General features: G+C 56.4%; 1 protein-coding gene and 1 long non-coding RNA gene across 2 annotated transcripts in view; one reads left to right on the forward strand and one right to left on the reverse strand.

The window, feature by feature from the left end:
- Positions 1 to 22,800, forward strand: part of FAM222A (family with sequence similarity 222 member A) — a 60,370-nt gene extending 37,570 nt beyond the window's left edge. Inside the window, exon 3 of the mRNA XM_027566528.1 lies at positions 20,199 to 22,800. Coding sequence (XP_027422329.1) covers positions 20,199 to 21,520 — 1,322 coding nt within the window. The 3' untranslated portion in view covers positions 21,521 to 22,800. The remainder of the gene's footprint in view (positions 1 to 20,198) is intronic.
- On the reverse strand, positions 434 to 3,756 carry LOC113907402. Its single transcript, XR_003515187.1, has 2 exons — positions 2,765 to 3,756; positions 434 to 1,677 (listed from the first exon to the last, which is right to left on the reverse strand). It is a non-coding gene; the product is annotated as an uncharacterized LOC113907402 (long non-coding RNA).
- Positions 22,801 to 23,643: the final 843 nt, after the last annotated feature.

The following is a 23,643-nucleotide window of genomic DNA, read 5'->3' on the forward strand; positions in this document are numbered from 1 at the left end:
CTATAGCATTTTCTCGGTGTTCACGTCATCCTTTTAAACCTCTATTAACTGACTTCAGCTTTAAATATCTTTTGATCCCAGCTATTAAAAATGAGGACACCTGTGTATTTATTATTATTATGTATAAATAAATACATACTTCTGATCCCCTCTCTCCCTTCTTATTGATACCATTACCTTCCTCCCAAGGGCTTGTGCTGTTAGCGTCTGGTTGCATCACCACAGGCCGTTCCGTCGCAGGGTCCTAGATGACTAGGGGCCGTGCTCGCCACCAGCTCTCTTGCCTTGTTGCCCATCATCTGAAGTTGCCCTCTAGTCCACAGCTTAAGGCCTCCTGTGAACCACACTCCTGGAATCCCCACAAGTTCAGCACAGTCTGGAACTTTCTACTTGAATGAGCAAAGAAATCATTCCTGGGTCACTCTGTTTCCTTGAGGATTTTTTTGCAGACCTTGTTCTGTTCTTTTCGAGTGTTGCATGTTACCATGGAGAAGCTGAAGCCTGCTCCTTCCTCCTCTAGGTTTCATTTTGATCTTTCCACATCTTTCATGCCATGACTCTCCGAGCCTGAGTCTTGGGGTTGACCCTTCCAAGTCTGTCTTTTCCTGGAGTCCGTGCCCTTCGACAGGCAGCTCCCAGGCGTGTGCTCTGTTACTCCAGTTTCCTTTTGTGTGTCTTCCCCATGCGCCCTCTTCTAATGAATGCCTTCCCAACTGTCTCCCTTGCCTTTTGCTCACTCTTCATCCTGTTTTCTGTGCCGCCTTTTTTCTCCCTGTGCTCATTCCATTTCTCCTTTCATAAGTTTCTTTTTATCCTACTCTTTGCATTTTTGCCTTAGAGAAACACTTGCTTACTACATTATTGGCTTCACAATGAAATATTTAGCCAAAACCTTCCTCTCTTCTGTGGCCACATTTTTTTCTGATGCAGAGTGGTTTGTTTTTTTCCCCAACCATTATGGCCTTTTCCTTCCCTTTTCTTATATATTTTGATTAGGTCCTAGGCTGGTTCAGTTTTGATTACTTGCCTCCAGAGGGTATTTCCAGGAAGACAAGGTTGGGGGGGGAGGGGGTGGACCTAAGATGTTATATCAACATCCTCAGAACTGAAGGTCCTCGGATGGTGTTCTTTCGGAGATAGGGGTTTAGAGAAATATTTGTCTGCCTCATCAAAAACAGAACAATGACAGATAAGCTGGAAGGGCTTTCCGTTTCAAGGAAAAGTGTTTTTCATGCACAGCCCCTCTTCCCTCCTTTACACAGCCTCCAGGGAGAACACATTTTCTTTTATAAAATTAGATACTTCACTGAATAGATTGTCCGTGGCACATAATTCAGAAAGCATAAGAATTTACAGTGAAAAATAACTCCCCTTCCCAGAGGAAACCAGCATTAGCAGTTTTTTAAATACCCTCCTGAAAAATGCATGCCTGTGGGAGGGACAGCAAATACCTTTTATGTCAACATGCACAGCCCGATGCTTCTCGGCACCTCGCCTTTTTCTCCTTCCTGATGTAGCTGGGAGATCACTCCCCACCTGACAGGAAGCGTGCCCTCGCCCCAGGTTAACGTAGCATCTTGACCCGTCTCTCCATGGACGGACATTTAGGCTGTTTCTAGTCTCTTGCTCTTCCAAACAGGGCTGCAGTGAACACCACCTTCGGCCATGTATGTATATCTGTGCAAAAATAATATTCCAGGATGGGCTTGCTGGCTCAGACGGTCTGTGCATTTTAACCACTGTCCAGGTGCCAGGGTTTCCTGCTTGCCCTCTGCTGCCAGCAGGCTGGAGGCAAGTGCTGGGCATGATGACCCGGCTGGTCCTCCCCGCTCTGAGGCCGGAACCAGAGAATGTGGTGCGCATGTGTGCTCAGTCTCTTCAGTCCTGTCCGACTCTTTGTGACCCTATAGACCATAACCTGCCAGGCTCCTCTGTCCGTGGGATTCTGCAGGCAAGAATACTGGAGGGGGTTGCCATGCCCTCTTCCAGGGGATCCTCCCAACCCAGGGATGGAACCCAGGTCTCCAGCATTGCAGGCGGATTCCTTTACCATCTGAGCCACCAGGGAAGCCCCAGAATACTGGAGTGGGTAGCCCATCCGTCCCTCCAGGGGCTCTTCCCAACCCAGGGATCAAACCCACATCTCTTGTCTCCTGCATTGGCAAGCGGGTTCTTTACCACTAGCACCACCCGGGAAGCCCCACGAGAATGTGGAGGGCACCAAAGATGTCCCACTTGCCCTGCCCGCTCAGACCCTCTGACATCTTTGTACTTCCTGCAAGAGTCGCTGACTCTGCCTGTAATTGAAGAGCATGGGAAAGAGGGCAGCCAGGATGGGAGATAAGCAAATTGAATTGGTGCCCTGCTGCCCGGTCAAGGCCTGGACAAGACTCCCGAGCACCCAGGCCGACCCACTTGTCCCCGTGGCGCTCCCCCCCACTTCCCCCAGGCAGAACCCAGACGGGAAGTGCTGGCCCTGAGCCTCATGGCCAGACCTCAGGCTGTGCTGTTTGTCACTAAGGGACAGAGGTCTTGACTGGGCCACATGCAGCCTGACCCTGGGTGAGCCCGTTGGGTCTCAGGGCTGGAACGCTCCCTTCTGTGAAGCGAGGGGCCAGAGCACCTAAGAAGCCATCCCCTGTGATGACGATGATGTCAGAAACCCAGTGGGGAGAAGACGTGGCCAGGTCTGAGCCCCTCTCCCGCTTCTTCCTGGGTGATGGCATCAGAGCGGCCTATCTGCACAGGGCTGCCCAGCACTGACCTCCACGAGCTCCCCGAACGTGCCAGCGAACCAGAAACGGCTGCAGTTCACCCCTGGGACCTGAGATCCGGCAGGTGGAGGACCCGGGGGCCGCGGGCAGCCACGTGTCCAGGAGCCCAGGCGGCTGGCTGCTGTATCCTGATCCAGCTGACCAAAGTGACCTGGAGGAAAGAAAGGTTGGGGGAGCGGGGAGTGAGGCGGGGAGGGAAAGTCCATCCCCCTTTCCTGCCTCAGGCCTGAGACCCGGGGCTGCTCCCAGCTGGGCAGGGCCAGACAGGACCCGCCCACCTGGGGACCATCCCCTTAATGAATATTTGACTTTCTTATCACGGTTTTGATAACACACACTTTGAGTCATGCTCCCCTGAGAGCACGGGCCAGGCAGAGGGCCCCGGTGGCAGCACGGGGGCTTGGCTGGTGCAGGGGGTGGGGGTGGGAGCCTTACTCAGTCGTCCGAGGTGGAGGGGTCTACCCCCACCCCCACCGCGCCAGGTGGCTGCCCCGGGAGAGGGTGTGAGCTTCCGCCCTCACTCTGCAGGATCTTGGGGAGGGGTGCAGCCTTTCCTCTGTAGATGCGGGTACAGTGACCGCCCCGCCCTTGTCCCCCTGATCCCCCAGGGCACAGGCTCTGAGACCTGATGGTCTGGGAGTCAAATCCTGGCTGGCCCTGAAGGGGATGTGTGTGTGGTCTTGGGCGAGCGAGTGGCCCTCTCGGGTCGCAGTTTCCTCTGCTGTGATGTGGGAATGAGAAGAAAAGGCGAGAACCCCCAGAGCCTGGCAGCAAACTCAAACCCTCTACCTGCCCCATGTCCCCCAGAGGCTGGGAGCCCTTTCCCCACACCCAGCCTGCAGAGGGACCACAGGCTCCCCAGCCTGTCTCTCCCGTCTTAAAGGGGAAAGCATCCAAGGGGTGGTGAACCCAAGAAGGTCCTGGAGCAGCTCTTCTCCCCAGTGTCCACCCCTCCTCACCCGACTCCCACCCGTCACCCTGGACCCCAAAGGCAGGAGCCCCCAGCCCCATGAGTACTCCTGCAGGTACCACTGCTTCCACTAACACTAATAAAATAAGGAAGAAACAAAGCGATTTAAGATTCCAATAAAATGAAAAACCCACCGCTGGCCACACAGCAGATTCAATTAAGTAGCCGTTGCCAAGTGCAGCCAGGGAAATGGAGGGACAGGCCAGGGCTGCCCCCACCCAGAACGAAGCCAGGAGGGGATGGAGGCTCGGAGGTGACAGCCGGGACAGGCTGGGCGGAGGCAGCCCCCTTTTACAACTGAACGAATAAAAATAAGGTCTCAGCAAACTAAGACGACAGGCGACTGCTTCTATTACAGAGGTTTCAACCGCAACCCACCACAAACCAACCCGAGGGCCGATAAAGTCAGAGGAGGACGAAGACCCAGGTCACTGCCTTCCCACACTGTGCGGAGGTGCTGGCCACCTCAGCAAGACAGAGAAAATAAGTTTTAAGGATTAGAGAATCTGCCTGTGGTGTGGGAGACCCAGGTTCAATCGCTGGGTTGGGAAGATCCCCTGGAGAAGGGAATGGCAACCCATTCCAGTATTCTTGCCTATGAAATCCCATGGACAGAGCAGCCTGGTGGGCTACAGTCCAAGGGGTGGCAGAGTGGACACAACTGAGCGACTAAGGGTTAGAAGTTAAACTGCACAGAAGTTCCAAGAGAAGAATTCAGCAAGATTCTCAGAACATCAGCCCATAATAAAGAACGTACTGCATAGCACAGGGAACTCTACTCAGCATCTTATAATAACCTATAACAGAAAAGAACCTAAAAACATATATATAATGCACATCCTTGTGTATACTTTCTTTGGCTGCACCACATGGCTTGTTCCCCAACCAGGGACTGAACCCAGCCTTTGGCAGTGAAAGTATAGAGTCCTAACCACTGGACCACCAGGGAAGTCCCTTGCTTATCTTTTAAATCATCTCTAGATTACTTGTACCTACTCCAATGTAAATACTAGGTTCATTGAGTTCAGTCGCTCAGTCGTGTCCGACTCTTTGCGACCCCACGGACTGCAGCACGCCAGGCCTCCCTGTCCATCACCAACTCCCCGCGTTTACTCAAATTCATGTCCACTGAGTCGATGATGCCATCCAACCATCTCATCCTCTGTCGTCCCCTTCTCCTCCTGCCTTCAATCTTTCCCAGCATTAGGGTCTTTTCCAATGAGTTGATTCTTCGCATCAGGTGGCCAAAATACTGGAGTTTCAGCTTCAGCATCAATCCTTCCAGTGAACACCCAGGACTGATCTCCTTTAGGATGGACTGGTTGGATCTCCTTGCAGTCCAAGGGGCTCTCAAGAGTCTTCTCCAACACCACAGTTCAAAAGCATCAATTCTTCGGCACTCAGCTTTCTTTATAGTCCAACTCTCACATCCATACATGACTACTGGAAAAACCATAGCCTTGACTAGACGGACCTTAGTTAGTCTGCCACTGTTTCCCCATCTATTTGCCATGAAGTGATGGGACCGAATGCCATGATCTCATTTTCTGAATGTTGAGCTTTAAGCCAACTTTTTCACTCTCCTCTTTAACTTTCACCAAGAGGCTCTTTAGTTCTTCGCTTTCTGCCATAAGTGTGGTGTCATCTGCATATCTGAGGTTATTGATATTTCTCCCAGCAATCTTGATTCCAGCTTGTGCTTCATCCAGCCCAGTGTTTCTCATGATGTACTCTGCATATAAGTTAAATAAGCAGGGTGACAATATACAGCCTTGACGTACTCCTTTTCCTATTTGGAACCAATCTGTTGTTCCATGTCCAGTTCTAACTGTTGCTTCCTGACCTGCATACAGATTTCTCAAGAGGCAGGCCAGGTGGTCTGGTATTCCCATCTCTTTCAGAATTTTCCAGTTTGTTGTGATCCACACAGTCAAAACCTTTGGCATAGTCAATAAAGCAGAAGTAGATGTTTTTCTGGAACTCTCTTGCTTTTTCGATGATCCAGGGGATGTTGGCAATTTGATCTCTGGTTCCTTTGCCTTTTCTAAAACCAGCTTGAACATCTGGAAGTTCATGGTTCACATATTGCTGAAGCCTGGCTTGGAGAATTTTGAGCATTACTTTGCTAGCATATGAGATGAGTGCAATTGTGCAGTAGTTTGAACATTCTTTGGGATTGGAATGAAAACTGACCTTTTCCAGTCCTGTGGCCACTGCTGAGTTTTCCAAATTTGCTGGCATACTAAGTGCAGCACTTTCCAGCATCATCTTTTAGGATTTGAAATAGCTCAACTGGAATTCCATCACCTCCACTAGCTTTGTTCATAGTGATGCTTCCTAAGGCCCACTTGACTTCACATTCCACGATGTCTGGCTCTAGGTGAGTGATCACACCATCGTGATTATCTGGGTCGTGAAGATCTTTTTTGTACAGTTCTTCTGTGTATTCTTGCCACCTCTTCTTAATATCTTCTGCTTCTGTCAGGTCCATACCATTTCTGTCCTTTATTGAGCCCATCTTTGTGTGAAATGTTCCCTTGGTATCTCTAATTTTCTTGAAGAGATCTCTAGTCTTTCCCATTCTGTTGTTTTCCTCTATTTCTTTGCATTGATCGCTGAGGAAGGCTTTCTTATCTCTCCTTGCTATTCTTTGGAACTCTGCATTCAAATGGGTATATCTTTCCTTTTCTCCTTTGCTTTTCACTTTTCTTCTTTTCACAGTTATTTGTAGGGCCTCCTAAGACAGCCATTTTAATTTTTTGCATTTCTTTTTCTTGGGGATAGTCTTGATCCCCGTCTCCTGTACAGTGTCACCAACCTCCATCCATAGTTCATCAAGCACTCTATCAAATCTAGTCCCTTAAATCTATTTCTCACTTCCACTGTATAATCATAAGGGATTTGATTTAGGTCATACCTGCTGAATGCTCTAGTGGTTTTCCCTACTTTCTTCAATTTAAGTCTGAATTTGCCAATAAGGAGTTCAAGATCTGAGCCACAGTCAGCTCCCGGTCTTGTTTTTGCTGACTGTATAGAGCTTCTCCATCTTTGGCTGCAAAGAATATAATCAGTCTGATTTCGGTGTTGACCATCTGGTGATGTCCATGTGTAGTCTTCTTCTGTGCTGTTGGAAGAGGGTGTTTGTTATGACCAGTGCATTCTCTTGGCAAAACTATTTGCCTTTGCCCTGCTTCATTCAGTACTCCAAGGCCAAATTTGCCGGTTACTCCAGGTGCTTCTTGACTTCCTACTTTTGGATTCCAGTCCCCTATAATGAAAAGGACATCTTTTTTGGGTATTAGTTCTAGAAGTTCTTGTAGGTCTTCATAGAGCCATTAAACTTCACCTTCTTCAGCATTACTGGTTGGGGCATAGACTTGGATAACTGTGATACTGAATGGTTTGCCTTGGAAACGAAGAGATCGTTCTGTAGTTTTTGAGATTGCATCCAAGTACTGCATTTCGGTCTCTATTGTTGACTATGATGGCTACTCTCTTTCATCTAAGGGATTCCTGCCCACAGTAGTAGATATAATGGTCATCTGAGTTAAATTCACCCATTCCAGTCCATTTTAGTTCACTGATTCCTAGAATGTCGACGTTCACTCTTGCCATCTCCTGTTTGACCACTTCCAATTTGCCTTGATTCATGGACCTAACATTCCAGGTTCCTATGCAATATTGCTCTTTACAGCATCGAACTTTACTTCCATCACCAGTCACATCCACAACTGGGTGTTGTTTTTGCTTTGGCTCCGTCTCTTAATTCTTTCTGGAATTATTTCTCCACTGATCTCCAGTAGCATATTGGGCACCTCCCGACCTGGGGAGTAAAGAGTTGTAAATATGATGTAAATGATATGCAGATGGTTATAAATATGATGTAAATGCTATGAAAGTAGTTGCTAGTGCGCAGCAAATTCTCCTTTTGCTTTTTGGAATTTCCAGTCCTCTGCTGAATCCTTGGATACAAAACCTGCGGATACGGAGGGCTGAGTGCATATTTATAAAGGATATTAGTCTATAGTTATTTGGTCAGTAAGATCCCCTGAAGGAGGAAATGGCAACCCACTCCAGTGTTCTTGCCTGGGAAATCTCATGGACAGAGGAGCCTGGCGGGCTACAGTCCTTGGGGTCACAGAGTCAGACACGACTGAGCAACTAAACAGCAACAACAGATACTAGCCTCACAGAATTAGTTTACAAATGTTCCCTCTGAGTCTCTTTTTTAGAAGGTTTGTGGGAAAATTGATATTAATTCTTTAAACGTTCTGTAGAATACACCAGTGAAGCCTTATCTAGGCCTGGGCTTTTTTTGTGGGTGTTTTGGTTACTAGTTCAATCTCTCTCTTTATTCAGTTCAGTGGTTCAGTCGTGTCTGACTCTTGGCGACCCCATGAATCACAGCACGCCAGGCCTCCCTGTCCATCACCAACTCCTGGAGCTCACTCAGACTCACATCCATCGAGTCAGTGATGCCATCCAGCCATCTCATCCTCTGTCGTCCCCTTCTCCTCCTGCCCCCAGTCCCTCCCAGCATCAGAGTCTTTTCCAATGAGTCAACTCTTCGCATGAGGTGGCCAAAGTACTGGAGTTTCAGCTTTAGCATCATTCCTTCCAAAGAAATCCCAAGGCTGATCTCCTTCAGAATGGACTGGTTGGATCTCCTTGCAGTCCAAGGGACTCTCAAGAGTCCTCTCCAACACCACAGTTCAAAAGCATCAATTCTTGGGCGCTCAGCTTTCTTCACAGTCCAATTCTCACATCCATACATGACCACAGGAAAAACCATAGCCTTGACTAGACTGACCTTTGTTGGCAATGTCTCTGCTTTTGAATATGCTATCTAGGTTGGTCATAACTTTCCTTCCAAGGAGTAAGCGTCTTTTAATTTCATGGCTGCAGTCACCATCTGCAGTGATTTTGGAGCCCAGAAAAATAAAGTCTGACACTGTTTCCACTGTTTCCCCATCTATTTCCCATGAAGTGATGGGATCGGATGCCATGATCTTCGTTTTCTGAATGTTGAGCTTTAAGCCAACTTTTTCACCCTTCTCTTTCACCTCCTCTTTCCCTCTCTTTATTATGGGTCTATAGAGACTTTCTATTGTGTATTAAGTCAGTTTTGGTAGTCTGTGTGTATCTATAGGAATTGTTCATTTTATCTAAGTTATGATACTGTTACATTTACTAGGGAACCTAAATTTATTAAATATTAAGGAATATAAATATATTCACAAAAAGGTAAATAAATGACCTCTATGGAGAAAAAAATTGTTTATATAATGATAGTTTTTAAAGACCAAAACAGACTTATGTCCTGTGTGTGGACAGATATTCAATATGGAGAAGATCTGATCTAGTCCTCCATCCTAGCCGTCCTGTGCATAACCTGAAGACCTCACGTGGAAGTTGATAAAGAGCAGAGGGTCAAGAACAACCCAGGCGCTTCTGATGAAGAAGTGTAGGGGCCAGTTCTGCCATGGCTAGTCTGAAGCCATGTGACTAGCAAAGGGAAAGAGGGCACCAGGGAATGGGGCAGAGCGTCTAGAAATGGACAAGGCAGGCCTTGCGGATCACGGGGGTGGGTAGGCATTGCCAGGACCGCTGGTTATCCAAATGGAGTGAATGACACTGGAGCCTCACCCAGCACTACACCAACAGGAACTCTGGGCAGACCAAAAAACCCACACCGTGGGAAGCAGACAGCGGTAGCACCCAGGCCTGACCTCCAAGGCCCACCGGGGTGGTGGGCCGGGCTGGGGCAGGTCGGGGTGGCTGGCAACCACCCGGCATCTCCCCACCTCCTCCCAGCAGAGAGGCCGGAGAACAGCTGCTCCCCGCCCCCCTCCTGGGCGGCCTCATTAGGGATTCTGCCGGTGCCACCAGCTAATTAGTGTCGCGTTAATCGAGCATCAGAAGGCTGCCACCTCCAAGGGCACGAGTGTCGGCCGCAGAGGGGACGCAGGTGTGGGCCGCTCCTCCTGGTGGGCTGGGGCCAGGCCCTCTGCCCGGGGACCCCCCGACCGCTCCTCCTGGTGGGCTGGGGCCAGGCCCTCTGCCCGGGGACCCCCCGACCGCTCCTCCTGGTGGGCTGGGGCCAGGCCCTCTGCCCGGGGACCCCCCGACCGCTGCTCCTGGTGGGCTGGGGCCAGGCCCTCTGCCCGGGGACCCCCCGACCGCTGCTCCTGGTGGGCTGGGGCCAGGCCCTCTGCCCGGGGACCCCCCGACCGCTGCTCCTGGTGGGCTGGGGCCAGGCCCTCTGCCCGGGGACCCCCCGACCGCTCCTCCTGGTGGGCTGGGGCCAGGCCCTCTGCCCGGGGACCCCCCGACCGCTCCTCCTGGTGGGCTGGGGCCAGGCCCTCTGCCCGGGGACCCCCCGACCGCTCCTCCTGGTGGGCTGGGGCCAGGCCCTCTGCCCGGGGACCCCCCGACCGCTGCTCCTGGTGGGCTGGGGCCAGGCCCTCTGCCCGGGGACCCCCCGACCGCTGCTCCTGGTGGGCTGGGGCCAGGCCCTCTGCCCGGGGACCCCCACCTCAACACAGATAACAGCCGTCTACTTCCCGAGCTTTAGGGAAGAGGCAACAGGCGAAAACTGGGAGGGCATGAGAAAGAGACAGCATGCACTCGAGGCCCGCCCGTGCTCAGGCGCCCGGCACACCACCCCTCCGCCAGGAAAGCTGCAGTCAGCCCCCGTCACAGTCACCAAACGTGAGGTCCACCGAGGGGACAGGTTTGCCGGGGGAGGGCGGGGGGTGCCCAGTGGCTCACTGGAAGCCGCCCTCGACTGCCCAGGGACCAGCGTCTGTCCAGTAGGCGCCCGGGCTCCCACCGCAAAGCCTGGCACGTGGGAGCAGGAGTCCTGGGCTAGGGTCCTGGCCTGGCCACCCACCTCCCCCACCTTGATGGACAGGTACCGCATGCCTGCCAGGGCCAAGTACCCCGGATGCACCCGCCCCTTCGGCCCCAAAAAGATGAGAAACTGAGGCTCTCACACCCAGCCGCTGCCCAAGGTCACCCCCACGAGTGGCCGAGCGGGCATCAGACAGCCACGGGCCTGCCTCCAGCCGGGGTCCCACTGCCCACCTCTCCCCAGTCTCAGCAGCACAGCCCCCCACCTTCCACCCAGGCTCCCCCCACCTCCAACTTCTGGAAGGCAGGCTGCCGCTGAGGTCTCCCTGTAGCCACATTAAACCCCACTCAAAGGGCTGCTTTTAATTGGCTTAATATACTCGTTAATAACTGCGTCTATTTAACACACCTGTAAAAGGCCCATAACATTAACTTAATGGCAGCAATGGCCTGCCCGCACTGCCAGCCAGCCAGGCAGCCTTTCAAATTTGCTGACAAGGAGGGGCCACGGCGGGCAGGCAGTGCGGGGGCAGCGGCGGGAGCGGCCCAGGTCACAGAGGGGCCGCCTGTGTTTCTGTACACGGGACCCAGGCTCTGCCCCAACAGGCTCTCGGATATTCGCTGGAGCCCACACCATCATTCGTGCGATGGTCCCGGGGCACCTGCTGTGGTTCCAGGCATTCTTTCAGGCATGAGGGTCCTGAAAAAGAGCAGGGCCTGCCCTCAAAGGCCCCCAGATCCAGCCCAAGAGACAAGCCAACAGCTACAGCAGGCAGTGCAGGGGGCAGGCAGGGAAGGCTGCCTGGAAGAGGAGGCATCTCAGCTGAGACCAAGAGGGGCACAGTCAGCAGACCAGGGGGTAGGTGAAGACCAGACCTCCTTTTCCTCCTCCTAGTGCATAATTCAGGCCTTCCGTGAACTAGGCACCACATGGACCATTCCGCCCCACCCCAGATTCCCCTTCCAGATCAGACCTTGGGGAGACCTGGACATGGGGCACTTCTTCCCAGGGTGTGGGGCGGGGGAGACAGACGCAAGATGACCAAGGTGTCCGGGCTACCAGCATCAACCTGAGAGAACCCATCCAACCGTGGTGTCCACGGTGCCCAGTGATTGACAGCAGGGGTCTGGGACATGGATGCCCAGGGCATCCTGGTCCACCAGAAGCCTCAGACTGGCGGCGCCGCAAGCCACAACCCACCCACTGGTGTGTGGTGTGTCCTGCTGGTATCTGAACACTCTCAAAAGTGTTCCCCTCTGGGCATGCACGCCTCCCCCACCCCACCTCGGTCCCTGCCCCTCCGGGGCCTCCAGCTCATTTGCAGTCCATCTGTCCACCAGCGGTCAGCAGAAACGTGCAGAAATCTGTGTCTGCAACCCCCACCTGAAGCCCTGTTCCGTGAACATCCCACTCCTCTTCCGAAACGCAGGACCTTCCTCCCAGGGCCTCCACGGGGCTGGCAGAAGGGTGAAGCCGTGGGTGTTTGGGGCAATGCCTGGCCCAGAGGTGGCCCTCAACAGTGGAGGCGGGGGGTCAGCATGTAGAGGAGACCCAGGGACACTGCAGCGGACCAGGGGTGGCGGTCCTGCAGAGGGAGCGCAGGGCCGTGGCCTAAATGCCACCCTGAGCAGCTCAGGCTTCATGCCAACGGGGGCTCACGGGAGGGTCTGACAGGGAGAGGCACGTGGACTTTAGTGAACTGCTCCCCAACAACCCAGGCACCCCCCGAGGGCAGGCACCCTTGACAGTGCTGACCACAGCTCTCCAAGGTCAGCGACGTCAGTCTCATCCCCATTCTACACAAGAGCAAACCAAGGCTCAGAGAAGGGCAGCGGCCTGCCTAGGGTCACACAGCCAGGTGAGCGTGGCAGGCCCGGATCTGACCATGAGGCCTTCCCAAAAAGCGGCTGACCGCCCTCTGTGCTCCGCCCAGGAGCAGACGCCGGCCCCAACACGGGGCACCAGGGAGCCCTGGGCTGCTCAACCCCCGCCCCGCCCCACTCCACCCTGTGGCCGAGGCAATTACAGAAAAGCACAGACGAGAAGTAAAACGCCTCCTTCCCAGGCCAGGTGCTGCTGGCGTCCGGGGCTCTTTCCCTTGGTGTCTTGGTCCGACCCCCTTCGAGAGGGAAGGGGGGAGGCAGTCGGCCCCCTCTGTGGCCTCTTTCCATGTCCCCACTTCCCTGCCTCGTCAGAGCCCCCCCGACACCCGAGCTTGGCGCACAGTGGGGGTCTCCTGGGCGCTCTGTCTCCCAGGACGGTCGGGCTGCTCCCAGGGTAACCTCGTCTTGTTTCCCACCCAGGAGCCTCTGAGGGGTCGTGTTAAAACCCTCCTCGGCTCATGGCCTTTCTCTGCTCCCAGCCCTCCCACATGGAGCAAAGCCCGGATCCTCTCAGTGCCCCCCACCCCAAGGCCCTCCACGTGCCCCCGCCTCTCTGGTGCGTCTCCTATGACCACGCCTCCAGCTCCGCTGCCCCACACAAGCCCGTCCACTCCCCCATCAGAGGCCACGCGGCTCACCCCCTCACCTCCTTCCACTCTCCTGAGGGGCCACTTAAATCAGGGAAGCCTCACTGCTGACCACTGTGTCCAGACCAGGCTCTCCCATCGCATCCCTCTGCGTCCCCCACGCCGCCCAGCTGTCCCGGCTACTCTGTCTGCATAGCAGGTCACCCCAAAGCCCAGTGGCCTCACACGCCATGTCATACGCTCAGACTATAGACAGGACACGGTGGGGTGGGGTGTCTGCACCGTGATGTCACTGGGGACGGGGGACATGATGTCACTGGGGAGGGGAGGCAACCCTGCTGAAGACCTAGGCCCGGGCTGGAATCTTTGGAAGGCCTGTTGTTCGGTCGCTTAGTCACCTCTGACTCTGTGACCCCATGGACTGCAGCACGCCGGGTCTCCCTGGCCCTCACCATCTCCCGGAGTTTGCCTAAGTTCATGTCCATTGAGTCGATGCCATCCAACCATCTCATCCTCTACCGCTCTCTTCTCCTTCTGCCTGCAATCTTTCCCAACGTCAGAAGGCCTGCTCCTTCATAAATCAGGTGGTGGATGCCGGCTTTGGGGGCTCTGGGGCACTCAGACACCAAATGCGGCTTCTCCACGTGGCCCGAGCGTCCCAGACCAGGAATGGACGTCCTGAGAGGCAGAGATCCACTGGATCTCCAGGTGGAAGCCAGATATACCTTTAGGACTGAGCTGCGACACTCACCAGCACCATTTCTGCTACCTTTATTCATTAAAATCGAGTTGCTTAGTTCATGTTTAAGTGGAGGAAAGTTAGGCTCCACTACCCATGGGGAGAAGTGCCAAAGAACTGTGGGTGTGTTTTAAAACTACCGCACCAGGGGACTTCCCTGGCGGTCCCATGGTTAAGACTCTGCGCTTCCAATGCAAGGGGGCACTGGTTCGATCCCTGGTTGGGGGGTACTAAGATTCCACATGCCGCTCAGTGTGGCCAAAATAAAATAATAAGAAGGAAAAATCATGTTATTGGGAAATTGCCTGACTTTATTAGAGAGTCCTGTAGAACTTCAGGTTAAACTACCTTTAAAAACAAAACCAACCACGGCTGCTGTCTCCTTCACGGGGCTGTCGCTGCCTGAAACATATGTTACTGTCTGTCTCCCTGAACTTGGGCTTCCCTCGTGGCTCAGCAGTAAAGAATCCACCTGTCAATGCAGGAGACCTGGGTTCAATCCCCAGGTCAGGAAGATACCCTGGAGAAGGAAATGGCAACCCACTCCAGTGTTCTTGCCTAGGAAATTCCATGGACGGAGGAGCCTGATGGGCTACGTTCCACAGGGTCGCAAAGAGTGGGACACGACTAAGTGACGAAACCACCACCACTACCCCCGACTAGCTCCAAGAGGGTAGGCACTTCAGTTTGCTTTGCCTGCTGCTCATCTCCAGGCCCAGGATGGAGCCTGCATGCAGGAGGGGCTTCGGAAATACCCGAGGCACGCCGACCTGGGTGGGGGCTCATCTCCACAGGGCTGTCTCTGGCTTCATTCCTCCCAAGACCCAACTCTCCCAAGGGTGGAGACTAGTGGGTAACAGGGGCTCCCAGGCTGGACAGGTTCCTTCTGGCTGACCACAGCCTCGTTGTGCGTTCAGCAAGGCTTCCCTGAAGAGTGGACAGGCCAGCTCCAGGAGCCCCATCTGCTGGGAGAGCAGGATGAGCCCAGGGCAGGCGGCATCTGCCTGCGGCCACACCAAGCAACCACCAAACCTTTGCCAGGGTCCCCTGAGCCAGCTCAGGGGAACCCAGGAAGGTAAGGCCTGCAGGGCCACAGGTCCCTTCCTCTGCCCCCTCCCCCCAGGCAGAGCCCCCCTGGACACGTGCTCGCCTTTGGGTGGCCCTTCACCGCGTAGAAGCCCACCGCAGACAGCTGGCTTGGCTGGTTGCTCTGTGAGAGGCCTTTTTGTGCCATATTTGTGAGAACGGGGCTGTGTGATGCCCCTGAACGCTAGCGGCTGGGCTCACCTCCAGGCGAGGGTCTGGAGCCTCTTCCTACAGGGGCTCGGAGGCCTGGCCTGGCCCGAGTGACCAGGGAGCCCCCCACCCCCAAGCCGCGGCCACTGTGCTCTGCTGGGCAAGGCTGCATTTGAGGCCCCGGGTGGCTCAGGAGAAAGCCCTTTAGGAACAAGGTGTGACGTAGTAGAGGCTGCGGATGCCAAGGCTCACAGGGCGCGGTGATCACACCAGGTTTGGACAGGGTGACTCTGGTCCATGGTCACCCGAAGGCGAGCACATGTCCGGGGAGCTCTGCCCGGGGCTGCCTGCGCGGTTGTGTGTCCTTGGACAGAACGCCTCCCGCCTCTCTGAGCCTCCAGGCTGACGTGATGGTCCCTCCTCAACACTGTCTGCCTCCTGAGTCTATGGAAGAAGACGGTGGGGTGGGGGGCGCGGGGGGAGCTTCCTGGGTCTCCCAGCCTCGGCTGGGGCCTGCCTTGGGGTACAGGGGGAGGTGATGATGATGTGGAAGCCGAGCCCCAGCTCTGCCCTCACCAGCTGTGTTTCGGGGAGGTCCCATTTCTTTCCTCTGTAAGATGGGGGCCTGGATCAGTTATCTACTGCTGTGTGGCAAGTCACTCCAGAATGTAGTGGCTTAAAGCAGGGGTCCCTACCCTCCAGGATTTAATGCCTGATGATCGGAGGTGGAGCTGATATAATACTAGAAATATAGTGCACAGTACATGTAATGAGCCCTCCCCCAGCCCTGTCCCAGTCCAGGGAAAACTTCTCTTCCACGAAACTGGTCCCTGGTGCCAGAAAGGCTGAGGACCGCTGGCTTAAACGGGTCAGTCGTTAGATACTGGCTCCTGTTTTCCGTGGATCAGGAGCCCCCTAGCTGGTAGCTCTGCTCTGTGTCTCTCATGAGGCTGCGGGCAATTGTTGGCAGGGGCTGCAGTAACCCGAAGGCCTGCCCGGGGCTGAAGGACTTGCCTCCCCAGGATGGCTCACATGGCTGCTGGGCCTCCCTGCAGGCTGCTCCCGTGTCCGCACGGGCAGAGCAAGTGATCCTGCCCTGGACTTCTCGCCCCTTCCCTTCACCGGACCACCGGGGTCTCGCGACAGGTCTTGGAAGCTGCCTGCCAAATGCCACAACTTGTCTGCTGCCTTATTTGTGAAATGGGACTGCCTCCCAACCCCTGGGAGGTGGGTTGGGAACCCCAGGTGCCGCAAACAAGAGGCTTGGGGCAAAGCTGTAGGCCCAGAGCCTCGCACATACTAAGCGCTCGCAGAAGACAGCCTCTCGGGGTACCACCGCCATCGGCTCCCACAAACGCTGGAGGGACCCCAACTGGCTGAGGGCCCTTCTGACCAGTGGGGGGCCAGGCGGGCCCCTTCTGTCCACAAATGGGAACAAGAAACAGGCATTGCCGTTTTTTTTTTTTTTTTTGCCTCCTTCTTCAGGTTTTAAACACCTAATTTATTCCATCCATTAGATAGATTTTGTAGATTTAATCATTTTCACAGTTGGTGGCTCATTGGATACTCAAGATAAACTCCAAATGAAAGTATAATGGTGAGGACAAATGAGTTTTCACACCACAATGGCAGAAACTTGCTTGGGAAGAGAGTTTAAGGGGAACAAAAATACATACAGATATCATTTTTTTCCCTCGACAGCCGCTTTTGCTGACTATAGTAGGTTACCACAGTTAATTTCACCAGTTTTGTTCATCTGTAAAATTGCATAAAAGTGACATTTTTGTGCTCATTATAGCAACTGCTGATTTATGGCTGGTAAATGAAGAACTGGGCCCTTTTTTGTGGGACTCTCCGAGCGGCGCTAAGTGCCCATGAAATTGCTTGTATAATGTAGTTTAAATCCAATCTCAGAGAAAGATTCCCCCGTTGGCCAAAGTGACATTTCCATTCTCCACACCGAGTTTATTTTAGGCCACTTGTGGTGGGGAGGGGGGTCGGTTGCCCCAGGCAGGGTCAGGATGGGGGACCTGGGTCAGCTCCACCCGCCCAGCTCTCATCGGGGCCACAGGGATGGGTGGGTACTCTGTCACCAGCCTCCTCCTTCCCCGCTGCCCTGCCCAGCTCAGGGCAGAGGAGCACCGTCCTCCTGATACATGGTCTTCCTGGCCTGCTCCTCCCTGGCCGAGAACCTTCCATGGCTGCTGAGGCCTTGGCCTAGGGCTCCTGAGGCAGCACGGCTGACCCTGCATCCAGGCAGTTCCTTGTGGCCGGGTTTCTGTCCTGGGCACCGCATCCCTGACCGGTACCCACGAGAGGCCATGAGACCCTCTCCCCAAGTTAGGATGACAGAACTCGTCTGTGGACGACATGGCCAGTGTACCCTGGGGACAGAACCATCGGGAGTTCCTGCCCCATGGTGAAGAGGCCCTGCTCGGGCCTGACACCCTCCTGAGCTGCCTGGGGTGGTCTTTCCTCCCCGCACACCTGCCCTGCGCTTCTGCTCCTTCTCTGGTTCATCATTCCCATGGGGGCACACTGCCTCGCCTCCACATCTTTGCCCGTGTGGCTTCTGCCTGGAATACGTTCCTCTCCTTCCTCACCCCTTCAGCCCTGCCCTAGCAGAGACACTCTCTCTTCCAGAAAGCTGTCCCTGGAGCCCCCGGGGTGAGGATCCCCTGTGTCCCCACGCTCCCTGTGTCCCCATCATAGCACTCGGTTTGCTCAGATTGGCTGTGAGTCCTCGAGGGGGTCTGCCTGCCAATGTGTGAGACGTGGGTTCGATCCCTGGGTGAGGAAGATCTCCTGGGAGAAGAAAATGGCAGCCCACTCCAGTATTCTTGCCTGGAGGATCCCCTGGACAGAGGAGCCTGGTGGGCCACAGTCCATGAGGTCACAAAGAGTCAGACACAATTTAGCGACTGAGCACATATGCTTACGTCTCGAGGGGTTGGGGGTGAGGCTCGGGGAAGGTGGGATGTGGCGGGTGACCTTCCCGTTGGTGGGACTTGCACTCTGTCCCAGCCACGATGCCAGGCCCACCCGTGCACATGCCCTGCCCCTTCCTCTCCCGGGAAGACCGTTGTTGTGCCCGGCAGATGGGGAGGGTCATAACACACGTGGAGAGACCCACTTCTGCTGAGGCTGCGCCACTCGACTTGTTAAACCTCACAGCAGCCAGGAGAGGCAGTGTTAGCAGCAGCATAAACCCATTTTGCAGGTGAGGAAATATGCTCAGGGTGGTGAACCCCTCCCTCGCCTCCCCCAAGACTCACTGCTGGGCTCCAGGGGATGCCCTTGGCGGGGCAGGAAGGCAGTGCGCCATGAGAACTTGTAGGGTCCTCCTTGCCCAAGGGCCCAGTCAAGTCTTGGTCTCCCAGGACCTGCTGTGCGCTGCACCCCCTGGTGGGCCGCTTGGCACAGACGTTCCCCGAGGCCGCCCTGCAGACCTGGCACAGTCATCCCCATTCCACAGGTGGGGAAACTGAGGCTCAACCAGACCAGCCACTTGTCCAGGACCACACAGCCCCACAAGCAGGCAGGACTCCACCCAGGCTGCCAGCTCCAAAGCCCTGGGTCTCTCCACCTGCTTCCTGCAGGCCCCTCGCTCCCCTCCCTACTGCAGAGAGGGTCGCGGACAGCCCCGAGGGAGGTCTCAGGACTGGGAGGGTCTCTGGAGGGGACAAGGGGGTCTGCCCGCCGGCCACCTGCTTCCCCCGCTGCATGGGCCAGCTGTGCCCACCGACAGTGGGATTGCCCTTCAGGGAATCCCCTAGTGGTCCACTGGTTAGTGCTTTCACTGCCGAGGGCCTGGGGTTCAATCCCTGGTCACGGAACTAAGACCCCACATGCTGTGCAGCACAGCATGGTCAAAAAAATTTTTTTAATAAAATAGCTGGTAAAGAATCCACCTGCAATGCAGGAGACCCCGATTCAATTCCTGGGTCGGGAAGATCTGCTGGCGAAGGGATAGGCTACCCACTCCAGTATTCTTGGGCTTCCCTGGTGGCTCAGCTGGTAAAGAATCTGCCTGCAATGCAGGAGACCTGGGTTGGGAAGATCTCCTGGAGAAGGGAAAGGCTACCCACTCCAGTACTCTGGCCTGGAGAATTCCATGGACTGTATAGTCCATGAGGTCTCAAAGAGTTGGACATGACTGAGCAACTTAGCAAAGAAGGAAATGGCAACCCACTCCAGTACTCTTGCCTGGAAACTCTCATGGACGGAGGAACCTTGTAGGCTGCAGTCCATGGGGTCGCTAAGAGTCAGACACGACTGAGCGACATCACTTTCACTTTTCACTTTCATGCATTGGAGAAGGAAATGGCAACCCACTCCAGTGTTCTTGCCTGGAGAATCCCAGGGACGGGGGAGCCTTGGTGGGCTGCTGTCTGTGGGGTCGCACAGAGTTGGACACAACTGAAGCGACTTAGCAGCAGGAGCAGCAGAGTGACTTAGCACACATGCACGCACACCAGAAATGACCCAAACGCCACTAGCAGTAGGAAGGATGAGCAGGACAAGTGTGTCCTGCAGTCACACTCCAATACCCCAAGGCCATGAGAAGGGACAGGCCCTGCCCCCACAGCTCCCCAGATGAACCTGGAAAAGTAACCTTGAGTGGGAGAGACCCGACACCGTGTGATCCCTGCTCACCTGTGCCGACACCAGGAGTGGTCAGGAGTCTGGAGGGCCTTCCCCTTGGTCTCCTTGCTGTGGTTCCTGTCTGAGGGCGGGCACAGGGGTTGCTCTGGGGACTGGCCACCTGCCCCCCTCCCCCAACCTGAGTGTCACACCAGTGTGTTCTGTGTGTGAAAGTGCAGTAAGTCTGTGATGCGTTCAGTTTCCTTGACATACTTTACACTGTGATGCAAAGCTTAAAAATTTAGAAGGGGGGACTTCCCTGGAGGTCCAGTGCTTTAAGATTCTGTGATTCCAACTGCAGGGGCCCTGGGTTCGATCCCTGGTCGGGGAACTAAGATTCCACATGCCACATGGGCACGGCCCAATTTTTTTTTCTTTTTCATTTAAAAAATTTGGATGAATGAAGGAGCAAGGGAGGCGCGGCTGGGGAACCCTTCCAGGGAGCCGTAGGGGGCGCGGCCTGCAGGTCGGCCCTCACCTGTGCATCCTCCCCTCCCCGTGTACCCCTGCAGGCGAAACGGTGGCTAGCTCCATGCATTCCTCCCGCTACCCGAGCCCGGCCGAGCTGGACGCCTACGCCGAGAAGGTGGCCAACAGCCCGCTCTCCATCAAGATCTTCCCCACCAACATCCGCGTGCCCCAGCACAAGCACCTCAGCCGCACGGTCAACGGCTATGACACCAGCGGCCAGCGCTACAGCCCCTACCCGCCGCACACGGCCGGCTACCAGGGTCTGCTGGCCATCGTCAAGGCCGCTGTCTCCTCCTCCTCCAGCGCGGCCGCGCCCGCCGGGCCCGCCAAGAGCGTGCTCAAGAGCGCCGAGGGCAAACGGACCAAGCTGTCGCCGGCCGCCGTGCAGGTGGGCGTCGCGCCCTACCCGGCGCCCAGCACGCTGGGGCCCCTGGCCTACCCCAAGCCGCCCGAGGCGCCCGCCCCGCCGCCTGGCCTGCCCGCGGCTGCGGCCCCCGCCGCCGCCGTCATCCCCCTGCCCGGCCGCGGCCTGCCCCTGCCGCCCTCCAACCTGCCCTCCATCCACAGCCTCCTCTACCAGCTCCACCAGCAGTGCCAGGCCCCCGGCGCCGCGCCCGCCGCCTGCCAGGCCGTGCCGGGGCCCCCGCCCAGCCCGGCCAAGCACGGCCCGGTGCCCGGCTTCCCCCGCACGGCCTACTCGGCCACGGCCGGCCCGCCCGAGTGCCGGAAGGGCGCCGAGTTGGGCCAGGGGAGCACGCCCGCGGCCTTGACGTTGGCCGGGGCCGCCAAGCCCGCGGGCTACGCGGACGGCGGCCTGGATTACCTGCTGTGGCCCCAGAAGCCGCCCCCGCCGCCGCCGCCGCCCCCCCAGCCCCTGCGGGCCTACGGCGGTGGCGCGCTGGCCAGCAAGTCCCCCGAGGCCTGCGGGGGGCGGGCGTACGAGCGGGCCAGCGGGTCGCCCCTCAACTGCGGCGTGGGGCTGCCCGCCAGCTTCACCGTGGGCCAGTACTTCGCCGCCCCCTGGAACAGCGTGCTGGTGACCCCCACCAGCGACTGCTACAACCCCGCAGCAGCGGCGGCGGCGGCGGCAGCGGCAGCGGCTGCCGCTGGGACCGAGCTGGGGCCGGGGGCCGCCCGGGAGCTGGCGGGGCCCCCGGCCGAGACCCTTTCGGGCCTGCCCAGCAAGAGCGTGTGCAACACAGCCGTGCTCAGCAGCAGCCTGCAGTCGCTGGAGTATCTCATCAACGACATCCGGCCGCCCTGCATCAAGGAGCGCATGCTGGGCAAGGGCTACGAGACGGTGGCCGTGCCCCGGCTGCTAGACCACCAGCACGCCCACATCCGCCTGCCCGTCTACAGATAAGGCCGGCCCGGCACACGCACGGACCAACGGGCAGGGCGCCGAGGAGGCTGGGGGTGGGCAGGGAGAGGGAGGCCGCAAAACAGGGTGGGCGGCACGCGGGGCGGTGGGGATGGGGGACATCCCGGCCCCGAGTGCCCCCAGATGCCCACAGGGAGGCCAGGCTGGCGACCCGCCAGCTGCCACCGATGGGGAGTTGGCCAGGTGACCTCTCGCTCACGACGCCCCTCCCCACCATCGGCTGCCCCGGCCCGCCCCCCGGGGGAGGCCTAGGGGCAGCCACCCCCCAGGTCCATGCCTCCCTCCATCCAAGCTGGCGAAGGCCGGGAGAGAACAGAAGCGGTTCTTCCGGGCTGTCCAGGAGAGGGGCTCAGGCCGCAGTGGGGCGCAGGAGGAAATGTGATGGCCTGGGGGCGGGGGTGGGATCGGAGCAGGCCCCTCCCCCCGGGCTTAGCTCCTCCCTCTTGAGGTCCCAGTCTCCAGGAGAAAGAGCAGCGGGGGCCCACAGCACCCCCCCCACCCGCACTGTCCAATCCCGGTGAAGACCAGACTACAAGAGGCTCCGGGGAATGCTGGTCCCTCTGCTCCTCCCCTTCTAGACCCTCTTCCCCTCCCCATCATGCCTTCCCCACACAGACTCCCATCTCCATTCTCCAGACCCTGGACCACCACCTTCCCCCTTCCCACCAGGACCTCTTATGGGGGGGCTGCCGGGCACAGTTGTGCAGGTTGTGTACTGCACAAGGGCAAACTCATCCGAGGAGACGTCATTTGCATCCTAGACGTGTGTGTTTATGACAGCAAATTTTCTGAACCTCGAGGAAGGGGCAGCATTGACCTATTCGCACAAAGGCGCCATAGGGGCTAACAGTGTCAGAGGGCTCAGACCCTGCTTCCTTCAGGGGTCCTCCCAGGAGCCAGTGCCAGGGCAACCTGCTGGTTTTAACTGGGAGATCCAATCCACCCCCTTTTCCTGCAAGCCACCCTCCAAGGCCTGCCCCACACCACTTGGGAGGGGGGATCACGCAGGCATGGGGGGGACCCCCATTAAGTCCCTAAGGCCCAATTTTCCCAAGTCCTGGCCCCTCTGGCACTCTGGAAGCGGTACTGTATCTCTCTCCAAGGCCTGTTCAAGCACTAAGTGCATTTACGAATCTCTGAGAATGTTTTTTTTTATATACTAAAATTGACCATTATATTCTACTGTGAGAAGTACGGTCTGCACTATATTGTTTTAAAAACGAAGAGAAAGAAAAAAAAAGGAAAACACAGATGGTGTCTCAGCTGTGGGATTGTTTCGTTAAGCTCTTGTGTTTGTTCGTTCTTCCTTCCTCCACTGCCCCCAACCCTTCCCCCGCCAGGAGTAAATCGGGCTGTCTTCTCCCCTGGCAGGGCTCGGAGCCCTGGGGAGCAGGTGGGGAGACTCCCGGCACCCCCTCTGCTGAGCCACTTTGTAGGTGATGTTTCATTTGCTCCCCTAGGTCTTCTGACCCTGTTAACGTGTCAGCCACTCGGCAGGGCCAGCGACCGGTCCATAGGGCAGCCGAGACAGAGCCGAGCCCAGGCCCCACTGGCTCATTCCCTGAGGGGTACAGAGGGGATCTGGGGTTGGTGTCCCCCCTGCGTCACTAATCCCCCCCTCCCCTCAGTGCCTGGCACCCTCTGTGCGTCCCCTTAAGCAGTGTGGCTTGGGGACAGGCCAAAGTGGTTGAGCAGTGGCCATCTCCCTGGCCAGCCCCAGCACATACACACCCCATGCCCCAGGGGCCTGGGGATATCCAGGAGACCTCCCTTGCCCCAGGATGCTCAGCATGTATCAGGTGCTTACTGGGCGTTTTCCTATACACAGCATCTCTTGGGAGCCTCGCCACTGCTTGTAAGGTGTGCTGTGCTAAGTCACTTCAGTGGTGTCTGTCTCTGTTGTGACCCCCTGGTCTGTAGCCCGCCAGGCTCCTCTGTCCATGAGGATTCTCCAGGCAAGAATACTGGAGTGGGTGGCCATGCCCTCCTCCAAGGGATCTTCCCCACCCAGGGAAGTCTTAAATCGACTGCACTGGCAGGCGGGTTCTTTGCCACTAGCGCCACCTGGGAAGGAAGCTTGTAAGGTAGGGGGTGTTCTAGAGGAA

This window comes from Bos indicus x Bos taurus, chromosome 17 (genome assembly GCF_003369695.1).
Source record: "Bos indicus x Bos taurus breed Angus x Brahman F1 hybrid chromosome 17, Bos_hybrid_MaternalHap_v2.0, whole genome shotgun sequence".
Lineage (NCBI taxonomy): Eukaryota > Metazoa > Chordata > Mammalia > Artiodactyla > Bovidae > Bos > Bos indicus x Bos taurus.